Source organism: Hyaena hyaena, unplaced genomic scaffold (assembly GCF_003009895.1).
Source record: "Hyaena hyaena isolate Hyena2069 unplaced genomic scaffold, ASM300989v1 scaffold_243, whole genome shotgun sequence".
NCBI classification, from domain to species: Eukaryota; Metazoa; Chordata; class Mammalia; order Carnivora; family Hyaenidae; genus Hyaena; species Hyaena hyaena.
In genome coordinates, this window is record NW_024080872.1 from 2,172,019 (window position 1) to 2,198,668 (window position 26,650).

At 46.2% G+C, this 26,650-nt stretch overlaps 1 protein-coding gene across 2 annotated transcripts in view; it reads left to right on the plus strand.

The window, feature by feature from the left end:
• The window catches only part of DOCK11 (dedicator of cytokinesis 11), a 204,024-nt gene that overhangs the window by 58,481 nt on the left and 118,893 nt on the right, over positions 1–26,650 (plus strand). For both annotated transcript variants that reach the window (XM_039244393.1, XM_039244395.1), the window contains exons 7-13: positions 9,295–9,429; positions 12,289–12,466; positions 12,874–12,953; positions 14,304–14,387; positions 18,175–18,315; positions 19,340–19,552; positions 26,211–26,333. In XM_039244393.1, coding sequence (XP_039100324.1) covers positions 9,295–9,429; positions 12,289–12,466; positions 12,874–12,953; positions 14,304–14,387; positions 18,175–18,315; positions 19,340–19,552; positions 26,211–26,333 — 954 coding nt within the window. The remainder of the gene's footprint in view (positions 1–9,294; positions 9,430–12,288; positions 12,467–12,873; positions 12,954–14,303; positions 14,388–18,174; positions 18,316–19,339; positions 19,553–26,210; positions 26,334–26,650) is intronic.

Here is a 26,650-nt window from a genome sequence, read left to right on the forward strand (position 1 = left end):
TTTTTAAAACTTCTACCACACAGTAGGTAAAGAAAGGAAAAGGAGAAGAAACCGAAGTGATCATATGTGCTACACAGCTCTTAAACACACACACACACACACACACACTCACTCACTCACACACACACAAACCTGAATAGGGAATAATTTGAGATCGGCCATGATGGGGTTTGGGAATTGTGCCAGGTCATGGATTTCATTGATCCCAGCTAGTCTCCATTATGGATGCCGGCCCTCCATCTTGGATTTCTGGGAGCTGAAGTGTGCATCGTGTAGTCCCCGGTTTTACTTCCTACACCACAGCAGTAGTATTGTATTCCAGGATCAGTCACAGCTAGGATGGGCAGAGGGGAAGGGTTAGGGAGTCCGTTAAAGGTGTCTGAGGGGTTTCGCCCAGGTATTTTATTTTCCCTAGGAGAATTGTGTTTTTGCTGTTCCTTAGTTCAGCATCATGGAAGTTGGTTGAAACGCGAGCGTTCACCGTCCTGTCTCTATGGAAACAGAGGGCGTATGGAGAAGGGGCATGGGGTGGGGGAGGGCGGTTTGGGGTGTAGGTGGCAGGTTTGTAGTGGCCAGACTGGAATGTGGAGTGAGGGCCAAAGTAGAAGTCCAGGCCTGCGAGCGGCGGTGCCCTGGGGGCCTCGGGCCCGCACCCTTAGGTGGCGGATCAGACACGTTCTCCCTGCTGCAGGCTGAGGCTGGCTCAGCCATAGGAGAGAGTCTAAATCTAAAGGTGGGGTGAGCAGCTGACTCAGCTCCTGGAGAGTTGGCAAAGGTCGAGACGGAAGAACTGAGGCGAAGGGCCAAGCCATTCTGAGGGGAAGATCTCTTCTGTATGTGTCTTTATTACGTTGGCCTTTGGAGGGAAGGAATACTAATGAGTCTCCTAAGCAAATGGGAAGATGGGTCGGGCCCACGACGAAGTCACAGTTTGTGAGTTCAAGCCCCGCGTCGGGCTCTGTGCTATCAGCTGAGCCCGCTTCAGATCCTCTGTCCCCGCTCCCTCTGCCCCTCCCCTGCTCGTATTCTCTCTCTCAAAAATAAGTAAACATTAAAAAAGACTCCTACTTTCTAAGGTCTTTTGAGAACGCAACCACGTGATCCGTAATGTGCCATGAATACCGTAGCCAAAGTCATTCATACGTAGGCTGCCTCGGAAAGTTGGTCCTCCCTAGCTAGCCGCCGGACACTTTTGCCAGAACATTCAAGTCGCTGGTGATGGGCTCTGTGGAAAAGGGGCTGGTGAAGGAATACGCGCACACCGAGAGACTCCCTGTTTATGGAATGAAAATTTGCACGCCTTTCCCCCGGCTCGGGCCGGTGCTGCGGATCGCGTCTGCATCCTTTCCTTGCCGTTGTCCTGATGTTCCCCGAAGTGCTTGCCGAGCCTCCCCGTTGTTGGCCGGGAGATGAGTCGTGAGGAACCCAGGCCACGGGAAAGCTGGTCGCGATGTGCATTAGGGCACAAGGCGCAGTTCTCAGGGTTCGTTTTCTGTACGCAGTGACTGTTTTACTCAGAGCTTATGATCTGCTTTGCTCCTGGCGTTCGTGTGAAAACGAGACAAGCCTTGTCATCGGTGATTAATGTCGTCAATTTGTACTTTCCAGAGAACACCCCCAACTGCTGCTCTTCAGTGCCTGGAGAAGTTTTGGAGAATAGTTTAAGATAACACCGAGAATAAATGACCTCTTAGACAGAAATGCCTATCTTGACAGAAACCTGTTTATTTGCATTCTCTCTCGAGTAGCTGCTGGAAACATCTGCCTTTTCCAGCTCCTTTCCATATCGGCGAAGGAAGTTTAATGTGGACTAGATAGCCGTGATGTTGGATTTGACCTTCCCCTGGTATTTAGAGCTGTGTTTCCTAGGGGATTTAATGATCTGTGGAATAGGGAAGAGTTTGATCTTGAGGGTGGTGTTTGATTTAAAAAAAAAAAAAAAAAAAGTCTGCTGCAGATTCTTGGCCGGCCCGTGGGACACCCATCTACCTTTATGCCTCTTTTTGGCTCAATTTGGTCGCATTCCTCTTGTTCCTCCTCCCCATTCTTAGCAATTAAATGTTGAAGTGTCTTGGTATGTTATCGGGGTTGTAAGTTCAACTGCTTGATGTATGACTCACTTCTGCTGCCCCCTCCCCCTTTTCTCCTTTGCACATAAGAGCGCCATTTGTTAAACATCCAGAGTCAAAAAGTCCTCCCTTATTCTTTGACTGTTACAGGAGGGTTTTTCTCTTCTCTGTTGGGAGAACAACAAACCGAGGGAGTTTTGACTATGAAAGCACATGCAATATTGAAAGGATGGCTGGGAGGCCAAGGGCACTGTGTTTATTGGAACCAAAGGAAGAGAAATTTTTATTTTTTATAGGTGGGTGCGTTATAGTCTCAAGTCTACGAGGCTGCCTCTCCCAGCTAACGCACAGATCGTAGTCATTTTATGGATAAGGGATTTCTTACTAATTTTTAAAAATTTTTATTTAGTTTTGAGAGAGAGAGAGCGAGTGAGCGAGCGAGCAGGGGAGGGGCAGAGAGATGGGGAGACACAGAATCCCAAGCAGGCGCCAGGCTCTGAGCTGTCAGCACAGAGCCCAACGCGGGGCTTGAACCCACAAACCCCAAGATCATGACCTGAGCCAACGTTGGACGCTTAACCGACAGAGCCGCCCAGGCGCCCCTCGAGGTGTCCATATTGCAAAGGGTAGAGAAAAGCTTCACACGCAGAACTTAAAACCTATTCGGGGAGATGAGACGCACAGTGAAAATGGCATAGGGGCGCCTGGCTGGCCGAGTCCGTAGAGTGTGTGACTCTTCGTTGTGGGGTGGTGAGTTCGAGCCCCACATGACTGTTTAAAGGTGGTACAGAGACCTAGTGTCCTAGGAGTCTAGCTCACTGTGATCTGAAGTCAGAGAAGGCTGCTCTAAGTGGGTGGGGCCTCAAAGGAAGAAAATCAGGAGGTGTGTGTTGGAGGCAGCGTGTCCAGGGCGGATGCGTTAGGGGGGGTTGGGGAGTCACGGGAGGATAAATTTTGTTTGATCCATCGGTGTCACCCCGTGCCTCAGTTTCCCCTCTGTCATGTGAGATGATAATAGTAATCCTCATCCAAGGTCATTAGGGCGACTAAATGCCATATGATATGAGGAAAGCGCATAGCCAGAGACCACAAGGTAGTAACCACTCCACGGATGTCAGTGGTTACTAAATAATAATATGTTAGATTATTAGTAGGATTGTGGGAACACCTTGAATGTGGGATCGGTCATGTGGGTACTCGAGGGTCACTGAGAATTGGAGCAGGACCATGACCCACTGAAATGAAGCTCATCAAGTAACCTGTCTCCAATGAGAGGGTCGGATTCGTAGGCCTTTCCCACTAGACTTCGCTTCCAGCTCACTAGTTAAAAAAAATCTCTGGTGCCCAGATATGGTGGAGCTGTTAAGAGAAAAAAGCTCTTTGATTTGTAACCAGTTTCCCAGAGGGCAGACCTCTATTAAAAGCTGGTAGGATTCTAAGATGATACGGTGAAGAGAGATGAGTGGTATGTTAGGTTGCCAACAGACTGGTAGCGGTTCTTCAGCGAGAGTACGCTCCTGACGTTCTGGTATGATGAACTGCGACTGGGTTTTCTGAGAAGTCCTGCGGGTTTCTTTCGTCTTTGCTTGGAACAGCTCTGAGGCCCAGGACGTCTTTTGTTCTCCTGCCTTCCCCTCTTCCTCGCTGCCCCTTGTTTTCTGTTCTGAGACATTAGTCGAGCGAGCTTCGCCTGCCCCATTGCTGCCTCGCTCCCGGCCCACCTACTTTGCTAAATCACGGAGAGCATTCTTTCTTAGGGCTCCTGGTTCACGTAATGTAGCGGTAACTAATTACCCTCCAGGTAATGCACAGAGGTGAGTCCTCTTGAGATTTGTTGTATCACATGATAAAAGCCTCTCGTAACTTGAGGATGCTTCGTGCTCAAACTTTCCTGCCCTCCATCTTTGATTCAACTGAGCGCCAGAAAGCCTTTGTTCTGGCTCCAGAAAGGGTCATGTGGTAAATGTTTAAAAGGTTGTCATCCAGACAGCTCAAGGTTTTTAAGGAGACTTGGCAAGACTCGATCCCCAAGAATTACCTCCTTTGGCCTCCTCTCTGTGTTATTCTTCTGGGTGGTCTGAGTGGGCCACTCGTCAAGATCCAGGCTTCTCCTGAATAAGGTGGGGGAATTTCCGGCTGTGTCCACCATCTAGGAAAAACAAGAAAGGCGAGGAGGAGGAAGAATATGGACGTTACAGAGAAATACCATTCTGTTGGCTGAAGCCACTGGAGAAGCCATAGCGGGGAATGAATTATTCATTCGTTCATCGTTTCTTCTGCAAACTTGTATTGAGGTCACGGGTGCCGTTGTAGATGCTGGGGATGTAGCAACGGACGGGCCGTGGGCCTTAGCTGACTAAAAGTGCCAGGCAGCAAATAAAGAGATGATTAAGATATATTTGGGTAGTGATCAGTGATGGGAAAAGATACAGTGATGTGCCATCAATGGGGGCAGGTGGTCATAGAAGGCCTCTTGGAAGTAAGAGAGTGGACTGTGCAGATAGGCTGCAGGAAGAAGATTCCAGGCCAAGGAATCAGAAAGTGTAGACACCCAAAGGCACTTGCTCGGGGTGTTTGAGGAACAGCAGGTAAGCTGGTGTAGCTTGAGAAGCATAATCACAAATAAAGTCCAAGAGGGCATCTGAGGCCAGATTGTGCACGTCATCGTACGGCGAGGTCTTGGGGTCTTCGATGGGAAGCCGTTGGAGGGTTTGGGCAAGACTGTCTTTGTCATCCTCCTAGGCTTCTGATTCGGTTTATTTTTGAGAGAGAGAGAAAGCGTGTGTGTGTGTGTGTGTGTGTGTGTGTGTGTGTGAGATTAGGGGAGGGACAGAGAGAGAGGGAGACAGAATCCAAAGCAGGCTCCAGGACCAAGCAGTCCACACAGAGCCCGACGCGGGGCTCCAGCCTCTGAACTGGGGGATGATGCCCTGAGCCCAAGTCGGACGCTTAACCGGAGGAACCACCCAGGCGCCCCTGATTCTAGTTCTGTCCTTGACTTGCCTCTGTGAACTTGAGTGAGCTCTTGGTGGCTCAGTTTGCTGTTAAGTAAAGTGTGGATAATTAGCTTGTTATCTCCAGTGACATTAAAAGAATTAGCTGTCGGTTACAAAGGACTTGAGGGCTTTAGCGTGAGAGGTATGAGACAGAGTAATCACCACTGTTCGATATAGTCCTTATTTTATTTTATTTTAGTTAAAATTTTTTTTTCATATTTATTTTGAGAGACAGAGAGAGCGCAAGCCAGGGGAGGGGCAGAGAGAGGGAGGGAGAATCTCACGCAGGCTCTGAGCTGTTAGCACTAGAGCCTGACCCGAGGCTCAATCCTGTGAACCATGAGATCATGACCTGAACTGACACCAAGAGCCAAACACTTAACCGACTGAGCCACCCATGTATATAATCCTTATTTTAACAGCTTCCCAGAAATTGAAACCCAACATCTAACCTAGGCTCTTACGATGAGGAGAGGTCTTACGGATTTTACAGATCTGTTGCTGCAGAGCCTGATTTCTGTAGAAATGACTTAAAATTCCTTACTGTACAAATTGCATTTCAAGCCTGCAAGAAATTGCTTGGAGGGGGTGGCCCCTAGCCTAGGAAGGCTGCTGTGTTATTTGTTCAATGTCAATACAGTTATTTGTAGATCATGGAACAAAAAAGAATCGTACAGATCCCCCTGCCTGATCCCATTTTAAAAGTGATGAAACAGAAGCAGGGTGATTGCCAGCGAGTGGGAGTCCTGGCCGAGAATCAAGATCGGAGGTCTTGAGGGCATCTGCTTTCTTCCCCGGATTCACGAGCTACCTACCTCAGCACCCCATTTAGGCCTAATTGCACTGTTACAGGAAGTGATTGACTGTAATTTCAGATCCCTTTCCCTCGCTATTGTCATGATGTGCCTTGCTAATATTGGAACTGGCGCGGCGGCCACAAAACATCTTTACCGGGTAAGGCAGCTGTACGTGAAAAAAACTGCACAGACTATAATTTGACTCCGTACCACAAATGTTTTGCTCTGTATTTTCCCTTCCCTTGCCGCTTTCTTTGCTGCTGGCTGTGAACTCTGCAAGTGGATTCTACTTGAGCTTTAGGTTTGAATCACAAGGCAGATTCTAATCTGGTTGTAGTTTTTGCCTGGGGAATGCATTTTAATTTTTTGCCGTACACCATTACTGTGATAGCTTTGAAAAAGGGGTGTTTTGTTCATTTGGGCACGGTATGCCATTTTAGGTTGTCTGGTCTCAGCATCTGTTTATTTATTTATTTACCTATTTATTATTTTAAAAATTATTTTTATTAAAAATATTTTTAAAGTTTATTTTTTAGAGAGAAAGAGAGAGAGAGACAGGCAGACAGAGCCTGAGTGGCAGAGGCGCAGAGAGAGAGGGAGACACAGAATCAGAAGCAGACTCCAGGCTCTGAGCTGTCAGCACAGAGCCCAACATGGGGCTCGAACCCACGAGCTGTGAGATCATGACCTGAGCCAAAGTCGGAGCTTAATGGACGGAGCCACCCAGGCACCCCTATTTTTATTTTCAAGAGAGCACAAGCAGGGGAGAGGGGGACAGGGAGAGGGAGAGAGAATCCTAAGCAGACTCCATGCTCAGTGTGGAGCCCGAGCTGGTGGGGCTTGATCCCACAACCCTGGGATCATGACCTGAGCCAAAATCAAGAGTCAGATGCTCAACCAACTAAGCCGCCGAGCACCCCTGGTCCCATCATTTAAACTGAGGACTGATGGGTGTGGGGGGGGGAGGGGGGATGGGCACTGGGTGTTATATGGAAACCAACTTGACAAACTATTTGTAAATAAATAAATAAATAAAAGATGTGAACCATTCTCATGAAAACATATACAGTAGACTTTTGAACAATGGGGGGGGTAGGTAGGGGGTGGGTTAGGGTCGCCGACACCCTGCGCAGTTGAAAATCCCTATATAAGTTTGGCTCTCCCAAAACTTAACTACTGATAACTCATTGACCCGAAGTCTTATGGATAACATAGCCAGTCAATTAACACATATTTTGTATGTTATATGTATTATATACTGTATTCTTACAATAAAGTAAGCTAGAAAAAAGAAAATGTTATTAAGAAAGGCACAAGGAAGGGAAAATACATTTACAGTACGGTAATGTATTTTCTTAGAAAATCCACATGTGAGCGGACCCCTACCGTTCAAAACCGCGTTGTTCAAGAGTCACCTGTGTGTGTGTATTTGTGTGTGTATAAAATCACCACTGGGATTAACATTTTCCTTATATATGAATCTAGATTTCTTCAGCTATAGCTCCTGTAAAAAATGTAGGTGAATCAAATATAAGAAATATGTATTCACATATTGTGAGGTCACGCACACACATCTTCTGTACCTTCGTAGTAATATTTGCTTGATTGGCGTTGCAAAACAAGGTGACGTTTTGTTTGGACTCCTTTCCCTTGATCTCCTACGGACCCACATGGCCACTCCCTGAAAGAGAAGTCATAGCATTTACCAGTCTAACCTGTTAGGGTGTTCCTCGCACTGGTATATTTCTCTGTCATTCGTTCTAAAATCGGTGGTATCGAAACAAGTCGAAAATAATGACAAGCATATTATTTCTCTTCGCTGGTTTTCCTAAAAAGAAATGCCCCTTAAAGTGTAGGTATTTTGCTTATTCATGCTATGGAAAAATAAATTGTTGATATTTCAGAGACTTTGCCAGAAAATAAGTCATTTTCGAGCCTGAGCTTGCCAAATAATACTCTTTCCATAATTAAAGTTCTTAAAATAGTCTTGAGACTGTACTGGATAATCAGATGGGTGATTGAAAAGTGGCAGGCTTAAATCTCAAAGCCAACTTCTGTAAGACGAGAAGCATAGGGAAGCGCTTCCTCAATAATTGCCAAGAGCCTGTGTCCATTCCCACCCATTCCCACCCTGGAGTGATTTGAGATCCCGCATCCTGGGGGATTTTACCAGAACAGATGCTTGACACAGTCTGCAGTCTCTGCCTTATTAAAAGACGCATAGGCTCATCAGAGAGCTGCAGATCCCCCCTTTAACCTCTTCGATCGGGTCTAAGACTTTGTAAAGGAGCCTAGAGGGCCAGCAAGAACAAATCCGACTGCCTACCTCCTTCCTTCTCCCCATTCCTGTGGGCTTCGCTGTGAGTTGTTAGCGAAAGGTTCCTCCTTAACTGCTGTGAATGCCTGATTCCAAATCACAATCCCATTGGGCTTATTGACTCAGATCTCGGCATTCAGGGCACTCGGGAGACAAGTGGGAGGCAACCCGTTTCCCTGCGAGTACATTCTAAGCTGGGCTTCCAGAAGTGGGGACGTGGAAGAGCATAGGTGAGTGCACTGAGGTGTGCAGGTGAGATGAAAATATATGATGGGGGCCACGCGTAGGTGTCTACATTTTGTATTTTTATTTATTTTTTTTTTGCTGTACAGCAGTCTTTAATCTTCTTCAGACTTCTAAACTATTTTTATATTTGTACTTGGATTTGTGGTGATGTGAACGGAATTATGAGAACCCACTCATGGTTTTGCAATTAAACGGGGGAAAGGACGCTCCGGTGAAACGGACAGTGAGTCAGATACAAAATGCTTTATGAACTTGGTTTTTTAAAAAGTTTGTTTTCAGTTATTTTGAGAGAGAGATAGCGAGCAAGCGGGGGATGGGCAGAGAGGGAGGGAGACAGACTCCCACGAGGACTCCACACTATCAGCCAGACCGCTCCCAGCGAGAGGCTCAAACTCACAAACCGCGAGATCACCACCTGAGCTGAAATCCAGAGTTGGGCGCTTAACTGAGCCACCCAGGTGCCCCAGTGCTTTATAAACTTTAAAGCGTTAAAACAGGGGTGGCTGGCTGACTCACTCAGAAGAGCGTGCGACTCTTGATCTGGAGGTTATCGGTTCGAGCTGGTGTCGTGTGTAGAGGTGTCTTAACAGTCTTAAAAAATAATGAAGTGTTAAAATGTATTTAAAAATTAAAAAACAAAAAAACAAAAAAAGGTCGTCTCTAGAGTAACTGAGAGGAAATCACTTGGCTTGAAGTTTTTCATCTTAAAAAAGTGAAGGTAACTGTAATTCCTAAAAGCTTCTCAGAGTTGTCTGAAGATTGTCCGGTTGTAATGGCTGTGGCAAGCCCTTCAGGATTTTTGGTTCAAATAAGCTGTTCGGATGCACTGCATATGTAACAACCGTATCATTGCTGTTTTTCCCCGATAGGTGTTCAAGAGAAGGTATTTTTACTTGACTCAACTTCCGGATGGTTCATATATTCTCAATTCCTATAAAGATGAGAAAAATTCAAAAGAATCTAAAGGTTGCATCTACCTGGATGCCTGCATTGACGTTGTTCAGGTGAGGCTATAGGTATTATCTTTTCTTCTCTGCCTTCTTCTGTGTTTTAATGTTTATGTTTTGAGAGAGAGAGAGAGCCAGCCCGTGCATGCTTACACACATGTGCACTCATTCACCAGGGAGGGACAGAGAGAGGCAGACAGAGGATCAGAAGCAGGCTCGGCATTGACGCGGGGCTCGGACTCACGAGCCGTGAGACCATGACCTGAGCCGAAGTCGGGTCAGCTTAATCGACTGAGCCAGCCAGGCGCCCCTTCTTCTCTTTCTTGAAGAGGGTTATCTGTTAAGAACCTCAGCATTTTTCTGTCCTGGTCACTGGGATCTCCATCCACCCAAACATTTATATTAGGAACCTCAGAATCTTCGTCAGTGCCCTGTTCTCGCTCTGTGCCAATATTCAGTTGGAGTCTGGCTCCAACGTGCTTCTTGACCTCATTCCCTTCCTCTGGTTCTCCCTTTCATCTCCTCTTGCCTGGAGTCTTGCCTTCCTGCCTTCTGATTTGTTATCTGGCAGCAGCCCGTCTTCCTAACACCTAGATGGGGCCCTTCACTTGTCTACTTAAAACCTTCTGGCTCTTGATTTATTCTCTTGCAGCGGGGGAGCTAGAGCTCTTACGGTGACCTTGCAGGTCACGGTGATTTGGCCTCACCCCGCCTTCTAACCTCATGCCCTCTGCACCCATTACAGTTCATGTTCTACCCCCTCCACAGGGTTTCACGTGTGTTTGTCTTTCCTCCGTTTGTTTCTCTGCCTGGCATACACTTTCCCTTTCTGTGCCTGTTTGAACCTTACCTATCTCTCAAGACTCCGCTCAAGTGGCATTTCGACCATAAAACGTTCTCTGTTTCTTTCCTCACTCTCCTGCCCACCAAGTGGCACGAAGCTCCCCCTCGCCTCTGCGCCACCTCTATCCTAGAGCTGAACCATCTGCTCATTTGTGGTTAATTCTGTGTGTTCCTTTGGCGATCAGAGGGACCATGTCTTATTCACGTCTGTGTCACCTGTAACAATCAGCAGGGTTGTGCACTCACTGAGTAGAGGCTGCACATACATTTGCTCATTTGAATTACTGAGGGGGCATGGACCGAGATGCATTGGGGGCCAGGGCAGGCAGATGGTCTAAGCAGGAAGCGGGTTGGTCAAGAGATGGAGTCATTAGTACAGAGCCAAGGTGGTGTGGTTGACTTGGCTGAGGAAGAGGCAAGAGAGGCTGGCTCAGTGTCCTCATCGTACATGAATCAAATGAGATTGTCATGTGGATCCAATAAAAAACACTTGAAAAACAAAAATCTAAAGATCTGGGGCGCCTGGGTGGCTCAGTCGGTTAAGCATCTGTTCTTGATTTTGGCTCAGGTCAGGATCTCCTGGTTCGTGAGTTTGAGCCCCATGTCGGGTGCTGTGCTGATAGCACAGAGACTGCTTGAGATTCTCTCTCTCTCTCTCTCTCTCTCTCTCTTCCTCCCCCCCAGCCCTTCCCCAGCTTGCATGTGTGTGCATGCGTGCGTGTGCATGCACGCACATGTTCCCACCCTTTCTCTCAAAATAAACATTAAAAAAATATATAAAGATCTATGTGAATAAAAGATACCTATATATAGGAAGCTACAGCTTTCTCATCTTACTGGAAGAAAGAAGGTACGTGATTCTCAGATTTTCTCAATTAGCTCCAGTCCAGAATGACCTTCCTTTACAATGTTCCCAGCCTCTGCTTTCTCCTTGCATTTATGATTCCCCCTCCCAAATATTTTCAAATCTATAAATCTTTATGACTTGCTACAGCCGTTTAATTTCATCCTTTACCATCCTTTGAAGATGAGGAGGAGGAATTTTCTGGGTTCCTTCTTGAATGATGAGCACGTAGTGGAAAATTATTGATTCATGAACCTTTCTTGAAATTAATGCTGAGGTATGGGGGGGCAGTGGGTCATTTCTTTTGTCATGACAGAGAAGGTGGTAATGTGAAAGCATGTGTCCTCATGTTGGAGGGGTGGAGGAGGCTTTTATTTTCCTTCTGTGCTAGTATTTGGTGTAGGTCATTCCCTTAACTTTTGCTGAGGGCCACAATTTAATGTGAATCAACTGTCATCTTCTTTTATGCGATTGTGGTGCATTTCATGTTATGCACGGTAATGTGAACTAGGTATCGATACCTTGTTTTATGGTGCGCTGTAAAGCAAGTGCCAGGTTTATTTCGAACCACATTTGAGCTTGTTTTCAAGGGCTGATTTTGAAAATCTGTAAATATCCAAGAAACTGTAAGCAGGGTAGGAAGAGTTAAACACATTTGCTTATTGATGGTGGTAGCTCAGTTCTCTAGATGGGAAAGATGGGAAAAAAAGGCCTTAAATGATAATAGTCAATAAGTAATATCTTATGGGGCGCCTGGGTGGCTCCGTTGGTTAAGCCTCCGACTTCGGCTCCGGTCATGATCTCACAGTTCGTGGGTTCGAGCCCTGCGTCGGGCTCTGTGCTGACAGCTCAGAGCCTGGAGCCTGCCTCGGATTCTGTGTCTCCCTCTCTCTCTGCATCTCCCCTGCTCGCACTCTGTCTCTCTCTCTCCCTCAAAATAAATAAACGTTAAAAAAAAAAAAAATCAAGCAAACAAATAATATCTTATGCCAGCTTTGTGCATAAACCACTGCGCCCAGCATAGAGGGGAATAGAAAGGGCACATTCGACATGGTCATTCATCATCTGGGAGTTTCTATTTCTTGTTGCAAGAAGCAATTCTTTCATGACGCGATTGACGTACGTACGTGCTGAGCAGAGGTAAACCTAAATACGCTAACGACATCTAATGTTGAAAGGGTAACTAAACGAACCGAACCTATGCTTTTTCCTTTTCTTTTTTTCTCTAGTGCCCCAAAATGCGGCGTCATGCGTTCGAACTCAAGATGTTAGATAAGTATAGCCATTATCTGGCTGCTGAAACTGAACAGGAAATGGAGGAATGGTTGCTAACTTTGAAAAAGATTATTCAGATCAATACCGACAGTTTAGTGCAAGAGAAAAAGGAGACAGTAGAAACCACACAAGGTCAGAATTTCTAAATGATTCATTATCGAGGTAGAACTCTTATCTTTACTCCGTGGGAATGTCCTTTGTGTAGGGTGAATATAGAACTCTTAATCTTGAAGGTTGCCCTACTTCCTCATTAAAAGTGACTGTGGAGGTTGATAGATTTCCTTTTTTTATTTTTTTTTCGAAGCGTTGAAGCTGCATGGGCTCTGACACATGAAATATAACCAGACTAAAACGGATAGGGAATTCATGGCAGATTGTCAAAAGCCCATTAAAGTTTTCCCTATGCTTTCATAATCAAAATCCTTTGCAGTAAATCTAGTAGGAGAGACGGGTTGGGAGAGATAGTTAGGATATTCTTCTTAGGTGATTAGTAATGGTCTGCATGGTTTAGAACATCTGCTTTTAATGAATTTTTGCAGAAGATGAAACTAGCAGCCAAGGAAAAGCCGAGAACATCATGGCCAGCTTGGAAAGGAGCATGCATCCGGAACTGATGAAGGTACATCGTTCTTCTGGCAACTCGCCTTCAACTGAGACAATGCAGGATTAGCTCTTAGCTGTAATGCTGGATTCCATTTGGCAATGTCATTTCGGAGTTAAAACCCACAGCAATTAGTGAAAGAGGTAGAGATTATAAGAGAAAAGTTACATTCCTACAGTCAGAGTTATGAGGGCCTACGACCAGTGTGGAACATTTTTTCCCCCCTAGATGACAGAAGGTACTTTTACACTTTTACATTTTTGTGACTTTATTAATGCCATTCATAAAATAAATTTTCTTCATTCAAGGGGCTGTTGACGCAGATTGAACGCGATATTCAGTCTAATGATCTGCATATGTTAGTTTCATGTGAAAATCACGTACTCTGTCTATATGTAAATACATCCATATACGTATATGAATAGTTTCATCAGAGAAAGATTTTGGTGACCAGACGTCATTTGCGTTAATTACTGCACTCTTTGAAGTTTGAAATGAACTGATTTAGAAAGCGTAGAGCTGATTATCATACCTATCACAGTAGATTACATATTTTACTCTATGGACTCTAAACTATAGTAGAGCAGAAGCTTATATACCCCATTCATTCATTTAAATCCTCATTAAACCCATTGATAGTTTTACTCGATTCCCCTTCCTGGACTACTAAATGACACCAGCATAGTTCTTTTTTTTCTGCTTAAAATGTATGCGTCTCTTAGAAGAAAAAAAATTCCCTTCTCTTAAACTTCACGTATATTTTCCAAGACTGAGGAACACGCTGATTTAGGTTTTCTGCGGTTTTGTAGAGCTTAATGTGTCCTTTCTGAGTCTTTGACATTCCAGGCTATAAGTGATGGAATCAAATTTTGTGTGTCCTACCCCGTGGCTGGCACCGTGGTTGTGGGGAAGATAGTATTTTGTCATTTGTTTTTCTTTTGCATTCAAATATCTGATATTCCTTTTTTTGTACTACAGTGGGTTGATCAAGATTCTGGATGTTATGAGAGGCACATAGAAGGTATAAGAACTCGATCTATAGCTTATCATGGGTTGTAGCGATGGTGACTCTCACCCAGCACTTTCTTTTTTTTTTTAATATGTTTTAAGTTACATGGAACTGGGGAATAGTATATTTTCGAAGATCTGTCAAAGGGTAGTTTCACAGACCAAGTATTTTTTTTTTTTTTTTTTAAAGTAATCTCTACACCCACCATGGGGCTTGAACTCACGACCCTGAGATCCGGAATTGCCCGCTCTCCCAACTGAGCCAGCCAGGCGCCCCACCCAGACTCGATATTTGAATGTTATCGAATACTGTTTTGAAGGAAACAAAGTAATGTTTGGTGTGTGTATTTTTAATTTCAGTATGGCAGAGAAACCGAGCAGCTAAATAAACTCAGCAGAGGGGACGGAAGACAGAATCTGTTTTCCTTTGATTCGGAAGTCCAGGTATCAGTCACCTATTTCTTTAAATAATCATAGAATGATCGCTTATTCAGGTAAACAACATCTGTGAAATGTTGAAACTGCTGGTGTTTTGTACCGCCGGGCCGTACCTGTTGTTTCCGATTTGTCATGCTCGCTTTGAACAGGTAGCTGAACAGCTAACTTCCTCAAGAGGACTGTCACATATGCAAATAGCCTGAGACTGAGTACACGTTTTCTTTTTTCTCCTTCCCTATATTCTTTTAGTTCATCTCACTCCTCAAAAGCGATAAATAAAAGAACCCTTAAAGATGGTTCCTATGCTCTATAAACCCATTAAATTCAAGTGTGATCTAGAGGCAGCAGGTATCTGCGGTAGAAGGAACACCAGTGTGATTGATTTTCTGCTCCCGATGTTCATGCTTGTTTTAATCCCACTTCAAGGGGAAGGTACTGTGGGGATGTGGCCGTTTATGTGCATTTGTGTATTTTAACCTCTTTCATGGGAGTGAGGCACCTTTTTGTACTAAGATCTGCAGTTCATTTTTAAGTCCATATTTTCTCATTGAAATGCTGATTTATTTAAATGGAAAAATTCAACAGTATGCAAGTATTAGAAATATTTTTCTTTTTTAAAAATGTGTTTATTTTGAGAGAGAGAGTGTGGAGCAGAGGGGGGAGAGACAGAGAGAGAGAGAATGAGAGAGAGAATCCCAAGCAGGCTCCACGTTCAGCGCACAGCCCGTTGTGGGGCTCGATCTCAGGACTGTGGGATCATGACCTGAGCTGAAACCAAGAGTCTGACGTTAACCGACCGAGCCACCCAGGCACCCCTACAAATATTTTTCCTAACATATTTCATGAGAAAATTAAATTATTTGGGGGAAAGACAGATTCTTTTTCCACTTTTTTCTACATGAGATAATTTGGAGATTTTTTTTGAAGCCTGAAAGTTTGCTTTATATAAGAATTTTTTTTTTTCTTAGTGAAAATGGATCATAAAAATATAATTTGGGGAAGACTGGTTTTATTGTTTGTGCTTTGAACGATTTAATTTTTTTTTTTAAGTTTCAAATGGGAAAAATGTATAGCCTATAAATAATGCAGACGTTTTTCCTTAAGTAAAAATGCCACAAGAAAAAATAAAATTATTTGTGTGGGGGGGAATTTAAAAAAAATGTTTTAGCTCCTTTTTTCTTTCTTTTTTTCCTAAGTTTGTTTTTATCTATCTATCTATCTATCTGTTTATAAATGTTTGTTTACATTTGAGAGAGAGCACAAGTTGGGCTGGGGCAGAGAGAGAGACAGACAGACAGACAGACACAGAATCTGAAGCAGGCTCCAGGCTCTGAACTATCAGCACAGAGCCCGATGCGGGGCTTGAACTCACGATACCGTGAGATCACGACCTGTGCTGAAACCGAGCATTGGACGCTTAACCGACAGAGCCACCCAGGTGCCCCTCTCCAACTTTTTTCCATAGCAATATTACATGGCTTGTGTAAGTTATGTGCTTTAAAAAAAAAAAAAAAAAAAAGGCACAGTAGGGCCTTTCGAGTTGGTTCTAAGATACTCATTCAGAAAGTTGCTGGTTCCAAACAAGTCTGAGCCTTTCATAGAGCTGCCCTCCCCGACTCCCCCCTGCCTCATGACTGGGCTCTAATTGGACATGTCAGGCTCTTTCCTTGTGTACAAAGAAGCCGATTGACTGTGGTTGAAACTCAATCCAGTATCTTTAAAAAATTTGTGGTGTCGTGTTTTCGTGGCCCTGCAACCGCGCTCAAGCCTGAAAGCCGTTATCAGTGAGCCATGGTCGTCAGTGAAGAATTCAACGTGGCGCTGACACCTTGAAGCACAAAACCGTTGAATTGAATGTCGATTAGGGAAGGCAGTGTCCTCGCAGAGTAATCTGTTCTCTGTGTTGCGTACCTTTTCCGGGCGGGGTGCGCTGCTCTGCGATCAGCCTTCTCTTTTGACCACAGCACAGTGTTTCGAGAGAGATTTTCCACCACTGACCCCAGCACATAAAGACACACCGGCTGACCGAAGGGGGTGGCCGGAACTTGGAAAACCCGGGGAAGGCCCTGGGTCCCGGCCACTGTACTTGGAGGCCTCAGAAGGGAAGGGGTTTGGGGGCTGGGGTGCTCTAGTCCAGTTTTCCTCCTCACATTCCACTTGGTCCGTGAGAGAGAAGGGAGAGCAGATAAATGGGCGGAAATTAGAATTGATCTCCATGGCAATGGCTGGCCTCTGCTGGCTTCACAGATAAGTGTTCAAGAGGGAGCTGTCTAGTCCCACACGTTTGCGCTCAGTTTGTAGATAAATGGACTCGGGGGCGGGCGGCGGAGGGGGCTGGTGCTTTCAGGTGTGAATATCCTACTTAGGCCCCTTTAAGGAGGACGTTTTGTCCGTGAGGCAGGCTAGGTCGGAACGGCTGTAATTATCCAAGACTCTTCCGGCACAATACCTGTTCTGGCTTGAATTACTCAGGCAGCTGAGAAAAAGTCTTGTGTTTCTTGGCTTGAGCTGTCTACACTGGCGGTATATTCTACTCCGATTCACCGAGTCCTCTCCCGCCGGCCAGCTCTCTGATCCTGTGGTATAGTGAGTCCCCCCACAATCCATACGTCCCCTCCCATTTGTGAATGCCACGTGAAATCTGTTCGGATATTCCCAATGAACGGATGGGCTCCCATCGCCTGAGCTGCGGGAGCTGAAGAGGAGGATTCTAGGCGTCTCTTTGAGGGACCGATTCGTCCCTTGCCGAGAGGAATTCCTTGACTCCCAGTATCTGTTTTTAAAACTTAAAATCATTTTTTTTGGGAAATACCTATAATTAACAAAGGTCGCTGGCAGCCAGGGGGCAGCCCCCAGCTCTGTTAGAAGCTGAGCTCATTGTTTGTCACTTTTCGAAGCTGACGCCTCTCCCTCTGCTCATCATTGAAATGTAGGTGGTCCCCAGGGTCTAGTTCCTGCTTAGTAACCTCACCTCCAACTGAGCACATCCCACACTGAGCTCACCATCTCTACGCACCCTCCCCCACCCCTGCTATTCAGTTTTATTCCGCAGCTGAGTTCATAACAGCACAGTCTACCGAATCCGTCTAAGTTAGGGACCACCGTGTTATTTGGATGCCTCTCATGGCCATTCGTGGCAGTTTTGCCACCCGCATACCTCGTAAAAGACAAAAAAAAAAAAATCTCTATCCTCCTGGAACATATGTTTTGTGGGGAATGCCCATAGCAGCTAAGTACATGCAAAAAAAAGTCATGTTAGAAAACTTAAAGAAAGGGAGTATGTAGACGTCAGAGTGTGCAGTTCTCTATAGGGAGTTAAGGAAGGTCTCTGGAAGTGCCAGTTGGTGGGAGGCATGAATGTAATTAGGGAGTAAGGCATGCATCCAACTGACAGAACAGCAAGTGCAAAGGCCCTGAGGTGGGAGTGTACTTGGTGTGTTGGAGAGATAACCAAGGAGGCCAGTGTGGCTGGAACAGAGTGTGGGGGTAGGGTCGAGGGAGTCGAGGGAGGTAGGGACTCCTGTCCTATAGGGCTTTGTCGGCCATAGTACCGACCTGTGACTTTTCCAGTGCCTAAGATCAGAGTCTCGTCATTTGCTTCTAGGATTTCTCTGTCGGCGTTTGAACCTTAGTGTAAGAGCTCTACAAAGGCTTACTGAATGAAAAAAATAAAATAAAAAGTTCAAACGAAGTGTGGATAGAGAACCGTAGGATTCTGTGGTTTTCACTTCAAGACCTGTATTCCTATGAATCCTATTTTTAACAAAACGACTTCTTCTCCTCTGTTTTGTAGAGGTTGGACTTTTCAGGAATCGAACCAGATATAAAGCCATTTGAGGAAAAGTGCAATAAACGTTTCCTGGTAAATTGCCATGATTTAACTTTCAATATCTTGGGTCAAGTTGGAGACCATGCAAGAGGACCGGCCACAAATGTACGTACGACTTGCCCTTCCACGTCCCTTAACGGCAGAGCGCTGAAGAAATGCTCTTCTTGTTTTGTCACTAGAACGAGTTTACGGGGTGAAAATTCCCCAACATTGTCGACCTATTCAAAATAGCAGGTAGAGTAGGCTCTTGACCTTCACAAGGGACGTGTCCCCAGAACCTGGAAAATCCTCTATCGGCTGCTCATCACGGCGCGTCCCCGTGCAGTCCGCTGGCCTCACTCGTTCCCCTAGTGTGAATTCATTTTGTTCTTCACGGGAAATTCTAACTATTAGCCGTCACGGATCATTTGAGTCTCCCAGAAATACTTGAAACTATAAATGTTTACATCACCAAAGAGACGGCATTTTCTGCTCGTCTTTATTTTTTTGGTTCCGGCTTTGTCTTTGAAACGTATCCACGATGAGGATTTCATCCCTTCCCAAGTGGCTGAAATGCACTAGCAGACGTTCTGCGTATAAAGGGTTAATCTTTATGCCGCTTGGCACGAAATTTCTCTTTGTGACCGGCTCTCAAATGCCATCTGTAGGGAGGAATCGCGCCTTCCCAAACTGCTGACGGGGCAAAGCTTTTGTCAGATAATTTGATGTTGATGGATATTAGCTCTTATTAGATGTATAATCGAGTAACATAACAAAAGGGAAGGTTTAGATCTATTCTACAATATTGGCATTCTTTTCCAGTAATGTCAGGAAACCTACAGAGAATTACATTTTATTCAGAGAACAATTGATGTTCTTTAAAGGCGCCTTCGGATTTTGACGCGTTGAAAGAATACGTAACTTGTAAAATTATTTATGCCTGACCAAAGTTAACATTTGATAGCCTGTTATTTCAGAATACTCTTTCTTCTATGCAAATGAGTCCGAATGCCTTGGTAGCTAACTGTGACACCCGAAAAGAAAGCTCCTCCCAGAACCTCGAGGAATAAAAACATCATCTTGTCATTTGCTTCCATCCCGCACCCCGCCGAAGAGTCTTGGCTTCAAAATGCCCTCATTTTCGTTCCAGGTTGAACCCTTTTTTATCAATCTCGCTTTATTTGACATAAAGAACAACTGTAAGATTTCAGCTGACTTCCACATAGACTTGAATCCTCCATCTGTTCGTGAAATGCTGTGGGGTGCTTCCGCTCAGCTGGCCGCTGATGGACCCCAGAGAGGCTCTTTACCGGAGTCTTTGATTCATGGAATTGCTGAATCCCAGTTACGCTACATAAAGCAGGTAGGGAGATCTTCCAGGCTTGAGAATAAGAAACAGAAACCCTCTTAGGTTGTTCTGTCCGTTCAGATGGATGTTTTCATGGGTGTCTCTTTTGTTGTTGTTTTTTACATTTTTTAAATGTTTATTTATTTTTGAGAGAGAGAGAGAGAGAGAGAGAGAGACAGAGCACGAGCAAGGGAGGGACAGAGAGAAAGGGAGGCACAGAATCCAAAGCAGGTTCCAGGCTCTTAGCTGTCAGCCCAGAGCCTGACGCGGGGCTCGAACTCACAAACCGTGAGATCATGACCTGAGCTGAAGTTGGCTGCTTAACTGACTGAGCCACCCAGGTGCCCCTGTTTTTTAATTTTTGAGAGAGAGAGAGAGAGAGAGAGAGAGAGAGAGAGATTGTGAGCAGGGAAGGAGCAGAGAGGGGGCGGAGACAGAGGATCTGAAGCAGGCTCTGCGCTGATAGCACCAAGCCCGATGCGGCGCTCGAACTCAAATACCGTAAGATCATGACCTGAGCCGAAGTCAGATGCTCAACCGACTGAGCCACCCAGGAGCCCCTTCCTCAGATTTAAAAAAAATTTTTTTAAGTAATTTCTACACCCAGTGTGAGGCTCGAACTCACAACCTCGAGGTAAAGAGTCATGTGCTCTTCTGACTGAGCCAGTTTCGTGCCCCCCATTAGATTCTTCCTTAGGACCCAAGCAGAGGTCACCCCTTTGCGGAAGCTTGGGAACTGTGTACGGAGCTTTACAGAGCAGAGGAGAGCCCTGTGGCTGCAGCCTGACTACTGAGCAGAGAATGGAGTTCTGAGCAGACCCCCCTGAGGAAAAGGACATTAGGCACGGAAGGGAGGGGCCCCGTCTGAATGAAACGTCAACCACCATCAGGGCAAGTTTTGTGATGGTCACAGATTGGAGGCTCTGTTTTTGGAAGGTTCGAGAACAGCATCGAGGGTCCCTGCGTCTCTTTGGCTACACCCCTGGTTGAGGTGCCGTCACGTCAATGCCCCTCAAATCCCTGGCTGGCTGCAGCCCCGTGTCAGAAGGTCCCCACACGGACGATCAGATTCCTCCAGAAATCATTCCTGTTGGTGGCTTGGCGGTGAACCACGCCCCCGAGCCAGTCTCCCGTGTTGTCTGGGATTTAGGAGCCTCGTTTGTGAGTTGGCAGGGTTCATGCCGACCCCGCATGAATAGGTAGTTTTAATGGAGCATAAAGGCTCTTTATCGAAGGAGTTCTGGTTGCAAAGCAACGGGAATGAGCTGTTTATGTCACATACACAATGCTGTACCCTTCTGTCCTGTGTGGTGCAAAGAAGCCCCTTCACAGCGAGCCTGATGCGTCCCTGGCATTTTGACCTCTGACCACACTGGAGGCCAGGAGATAAGGTTACACAGAGCAGAATTGATGGTCTTCCTTCTTGACTTTTGTAACTTGGAGGAAACTGAAATGTGGCATAGAGTTTAAATTTCTTTTTTTTTTCTTTTTGACGTTTATTTATTTTTGAGAGAGACAGAGAGTGCCAGCGGGGGGAGGTGCAGAGAGAGAAGGAGACACACAGAATCGGAGACAGGCTCCAGGCTCCGAGGTGTCAGCACAGAGCCCGACGCGGGGCTCGAACTTCCAAACCATGAGATCATGACCTGAGCTTAAGTTGGATGCTTAACCGACTGAGCCACCCAGGTGCCCCTGAATTTCTTTTTTTTTTTTTTTAATGTTTGTTTATTTATTTTTGAGAGAAGGAAAGATAGCGCCTGGGCGAGGGAGGGGCAGAGAGAGAGGGAGGCACACAGGATCCGAAGCAGGCTCCAGGCTCTGAGCTGTCAGCACAGGGCCCGACGTGGGGCTCAAACCCACGAACCGTGAGATCATGACCTGAGCCGAGATTGGACGCTTAACCGACTGAGCCACTCAGATGCCCCTCTTTTTTATTTTTTTTAGTGTTTATTTATTTTTGAGAGAGAGAGAGAGAGAGAACGAGTTTTCGAGTTGGAGAAGGGCCGAGAGGCAGGGGGAGAGGGAAAGAATCCCAAGCAGCCTCCATGCTGTCAGCACAGAGCCCGACGTGGGGCTCAAACTCATGAACCAGGAGATCATGACAGCTGCAATCAAGAATCGGAGGCTCAACCAACCGAGCCAGCCAGGTGCCCCCTGGGTCACTCTCGCTGTTAAAGGCTAATTTGGTATCCCACTGACTTTGCGAACCAGGATATTTGTAATTTGGGGGGTTCATAAATAACACTGCATTCAGCATGCATGTGCACACGTTAGCTCACTTGCTGAGTTACCTCCTTAGAATACGCTCCAAGCATCAGGGGTTCCTGCGTTCAGGGCTCTGCTCACCGGTACAGGTTGCTAAATGGCGGAGGAAGACTTTACACATACATTTACTTCCCTCTTCGGTCTTTCCCTCTGTTGCCTCTTTGTTACTCAGATGATAGTTGTTACATATGTGAACACTCACCACTGCAGCATATGCTTCTATTTTTTTTTTTTTTTTTATTTATTTCTAGGAGAGAGAGAGAGACAGTGTGAGCAGGGGAGGGTCAGAGAGAGAGGGAGTCACAGACTGAAACAGGCTCCAGGCTCTGAGCTGGCAGTCAGCACAGAGCCCGACGTGGGGCTCGAACCCACGAACCGCGAGATCATGACCCAAGCGAAAGTCGGAGGCTTAGCCGACTAAGCCACCCAGGCGCCCCAGCATATGCTTCTAAAAGAGATTGAGCAAGGGGCGCCTACATTGGCTCAGTTGACTGAGTGTTCGACTTCGGCTCAGGTTCTGATCTCGAGGTTCGTGAGTTCAAGCCCCGTGTCGGGCTCGCTGCTGTCCAAGCAGGGCCCGCTTCGGATCCTCTGTCCCCCTCTCTCTTTGCCCCTCCCCTGTTTGCTCTTTCTCTCTCTGTCTCTCACAGATAAACCAACATTAACAAAAAGAGATTGAGCAGGTACACTACAAAAGTATTTAAGAGTCTGCTACGGAATTATGTGTAACCTTTTCTGCACCGTATCCAAGAAGTCCTTTGAAGCCAATGGCGTATTTACCGTACTACTGCCCCATACTCACCTTGTATGTTCAAGGCATGGAGTTTAAGTTGTGGTCATGGGCGTCATCCCACCTGTAATCTAGGTCAGGAAGAAAATCAACAGTTTTTTTTTTTTTTTTCTTTCTTCAGTATCTCTGGTATGCCAGAATTTCCCACCGGGGTCTCATGTAATCCTCATAGTCTTGTGAGGTGAGGGAAGGGCAGATCGGGAGGTGAAGTCAGCGGGCCACCATTACATGGCCAAATAGTGGTGAAGGCAGGATTGGAAACCAGGTCTGGCTAAAAGACCCCAATTGATAGTGTCTGGCGTGCTACACCGCGGTCTAAAATGCAGTGGTAGCAGCCGCATTTGGAACTCGAGAAGGGCTCAGGGCTTGGGAGTTAACATGGGGGGGGGGGCACGGAAGAGGTGGGGCTTAACGGACTTCAGGAATACATGAGAGGTGGGAAGGGGACAGCGATAGGAAGTGGCCCTCAATGGCTTTATCGTCCTGCACCCTTTTAAGATCTGCTGGTGATACCAGGAGGTGGTCATTGACTCCAGTTAGTTAAATCTTCCATTTTGGAGAATTTTTTTTTCTTGTTCTTCAACTTCTTCCTGTTTAGGACTAGGAAGTAGTGCTGTGTCAGAGAGAGACTGGGTGTGAGCAGATCGGAGCCTAAAGCCCAGCTCGTCGGTTTTTCAGCTGACACAGCAACTTAAGCACGTCTTGGCGCCATCGTGTTTCTCTTGCTCCTTTACAAAGTCCCTTATTTTCACGACACCCCAGCAAAGTAGGTGGGTACTGTGACCATACCCGTTTTACAGATGTGCAGACTGAGGCACAGAGCCATCCAGGAGTAGCTTGCCTGGGATCCCAGGACTTAGAAGGTGAAGAACAGGACCTGAAACTGGGTCTAGCCGGTTTCAAAGCCCACCGCGCTTGCCCGGTATCAGACGGTGGCCATAATGGTGATCGTGGATAACCAAGTGGGAGCACCGTGCTCTTAGCTGCTGTCAGAGTTCTGCAAAGTCTTATACTCATTGCTGGCACCCATGTGGGGAGATGCTCAGCGTCCCGGGAAAAGAGATAGTAGGTGCTCAGTGAACATTAGCCGTCACAATAATCAGGCTTGCTGTTCTCATCCCACCTCATCGTGTGACGTGTTGGATGTTTGGCCTCCGGGGCTGAGGCAGTGCATCCTGGGCTGTGTTTATGGCCTGTGTGTTTATGGCCTGCCAGCCAGGGCTGCAGACCCCTTCGCTCACTCACTGCATAATCTTCTGTAAGCCTTGGCTTTTCCATCTGTCCAATGGGTATATTGTAGTGCCTGCATTCAAGGGCTTTTCTGAAGATGAATGTAGAGAATGCACAAAACCCATCCGGGACAGCTAGGTGACAGCCGCGAAGTGTGAGACTGCACTCAAAGTGTATTGCTCGGCACACCTTCGGCAGGGTCAGCGGATGCCAGGTGTCTCACCACGCCCGAGCGGCGTGTTCCTGGGAGTATCAGAGCTCAGGGGGCGCCTGGGTGGCTCAGCCAGGTAAGCGTCCGACTCTTGTTTCGGCTCAGGGCATGATCTCACGGTTTGCGTGTTCGAGCTCCGCTTCGGTCCCTGTGCTGACTGTGCAGAGCCTGCTTGGGATGCGCACGCGCTTGCGCGCGCTCTCTCTCTCTCTCTGCCCCTCCCCTGTTTGTGCTCTCTCTTTCAAAATAAAATTAAAAGAAAAAAGAAATCAAGTTCTGTGACCTTGCAGTGCTTTGGGCCACTCTAGTAATAACTGGATCCGTAACGTGCGGTACATGGAAGCCGTACAGGAAATCTTTGGAATAGCTTATTGCCATCCCCATCCCCATTTCGCAGATGAGAACCTGAGGCGTGGGCACAGGATGTGACTTGCCTAAACCTATACATGGTAGAGCCAGAATTTCAACCCAGGAAATTTGACTCCCAAGCAGTTTTTAACTGCTTCCTTCCCTGCTTGCAGCTTGGCAATTCAGAGGTGAATCTGCTGTTCTCAGGGATCCTTAGGAGCCGTTGGACTTGGGGGGAATTACTCAGGGTCTTGACACGGAGTTTTCTGCTCTTCCCTGTATGCCATAGAGTGTTCTCTCCGGAGCAGATGAGATAATGTGTCTGAGATGTTTTGAAAACTGGAACGCGTGATCTTAACACAGCGGGTAATATACCAAAGAGCAAAATGAAACTTGGTGTAGTCCCAGTGATGGCTTTTTCCATTTGAATTCATTTGTGCGGTGCTCCTTGGAACAACAGACATAACCAACTAACAGGCTATTTGGAAGATAATGTATTTGGAAGGAGCTGAGCTGGAGAGTGGATCAGGTGGTCCTTTCACACGTATTCATAGAAAACGTTACGGGGCGCCTGGGTGGCTCAGTCAGTTGAGGGTCCGACTTCAGCACAGGTCATTATCTCTCAGATCGTGGGTTCGAGCCCCGCGTTGGGCTCTGTACTGACAGCTCAGAGCCTGGAGCCTGCTTCGGATTCTGTGTCTCCCTCTCTCTCTCTGCCCCTCCCCTGCTCATGCTCTCACTCTCTCTCTCACACAAAAATAAGTAAACATTGAAAAATTAAAAAAAAAAAAAAAGACAACGTATATAACGTTGGGTGCATCTACATCCGCATCCTTAAATGGAACATGCAGGAAAGAACCAAATTTTGGATCCCCAGTCCCCACATTGAAAGCTGGAGCTCTTCAACTGCAGTGAAGTATTTTATTTTCTTCCTCTCAGCGGCAATTAGTATTAATTGTGAGTGAATTGCTCTGGCGTGATGCACAGCTAGTTTTGAAAATGCTTATCCCATTCCACTTGAGAACCGCACGCTATTTTAACACATGCCGACCAAGCTAAACGAATACATGCTGTATTAATTAGGCCTAAGAATGCACCTTGCAGACACAGCCATACACAAGAGGCTAAGCAGCAATGGTGACAGCTACCTCTCGGGGACTAATAGATGTGAAGTCGGTGACAAAATAGAAAATCTGGGGGTCCCTAGGTGGCACAGTCTGTTAAGTGTCCGACTGTGTTTTTAATTTTTTTTCATGTTTATTTTTGAGTGAAAGAGACAGTGCGAGCGGGGGAAGGGCAGAGAGAGGGGGACAGAAGCCGAAGCGGGCTCTAGGCTCTGAGCAGTCAGCACAGAGCCCGACGCGGGGCTCAAACTTGTGACCCACTAGGTCATGACCTGAGCTGAAGTTGGATGCTTAACAGACTGTGCCACCCAGGCGCCCCGAGCATCTGATTCTTGATCTCATTTCGGGTCATGATCTCGCGGTTTGTGAGTTCGAGCCCTACATCGGGCTCTGTGCTGACAGCGCAGAGGCTGCTTGGGATTCTCTCTCCCTCTTTCTCTGCCTCTCCCTCATTCACGCCCTCTCTTTCTCTCAGAATAAATTAATAAACATTAAAAAATTAAAAAAATAGAAAATCTGTTTTGAAAGAAGCATTGGGAGTTTTAGAAACTGTATGAGAGGTAATGCTGTCTATTTTCAGCGTCCTGGACATGACCCTGTGTTGGCTGTCCACATTCGATGCTAAACACACGAGGAACTGTCAGTCATGCAACTAGATGTGTGAAGTTACATAAAAACATCTAATGGAAATAATTTTTCTCCCAGGGAATTTTCTCGGTGACGAATCCACATCCTGAAATTTTTCTGGTTGCGAGAATTGAAAAGGTACTCCAGGGAAACATCACGCACTGCGCGGAACCCTACATCAAAAATTCAGACCCAGCAAAGGTATTTATAAAGATCGTTTGCGAATATTTCAGCTTCATGTAAAATTTGCCTTTTACTGGTATTTTTAACACAGTTCGTAAAACCCTCGCGAAAACCTTATTCTCTCAGTATGCGGTGTATTCTGAAAACACCGTATGCTATGTGAGTACCCGTGCTACCCTTGACCATGACTCTTTTCCCTTTTCATTTATGTTCTGTTTACGTGACAGTCTGATTTCTGGCTGCTTTTCAAAATAAGAGCTAAAGGCTTTGAGGCGACATCTGTTTGTTGACACCGTATCCTTGGCAATAGTCGTTCTTTATTTCCAGCCCTCACA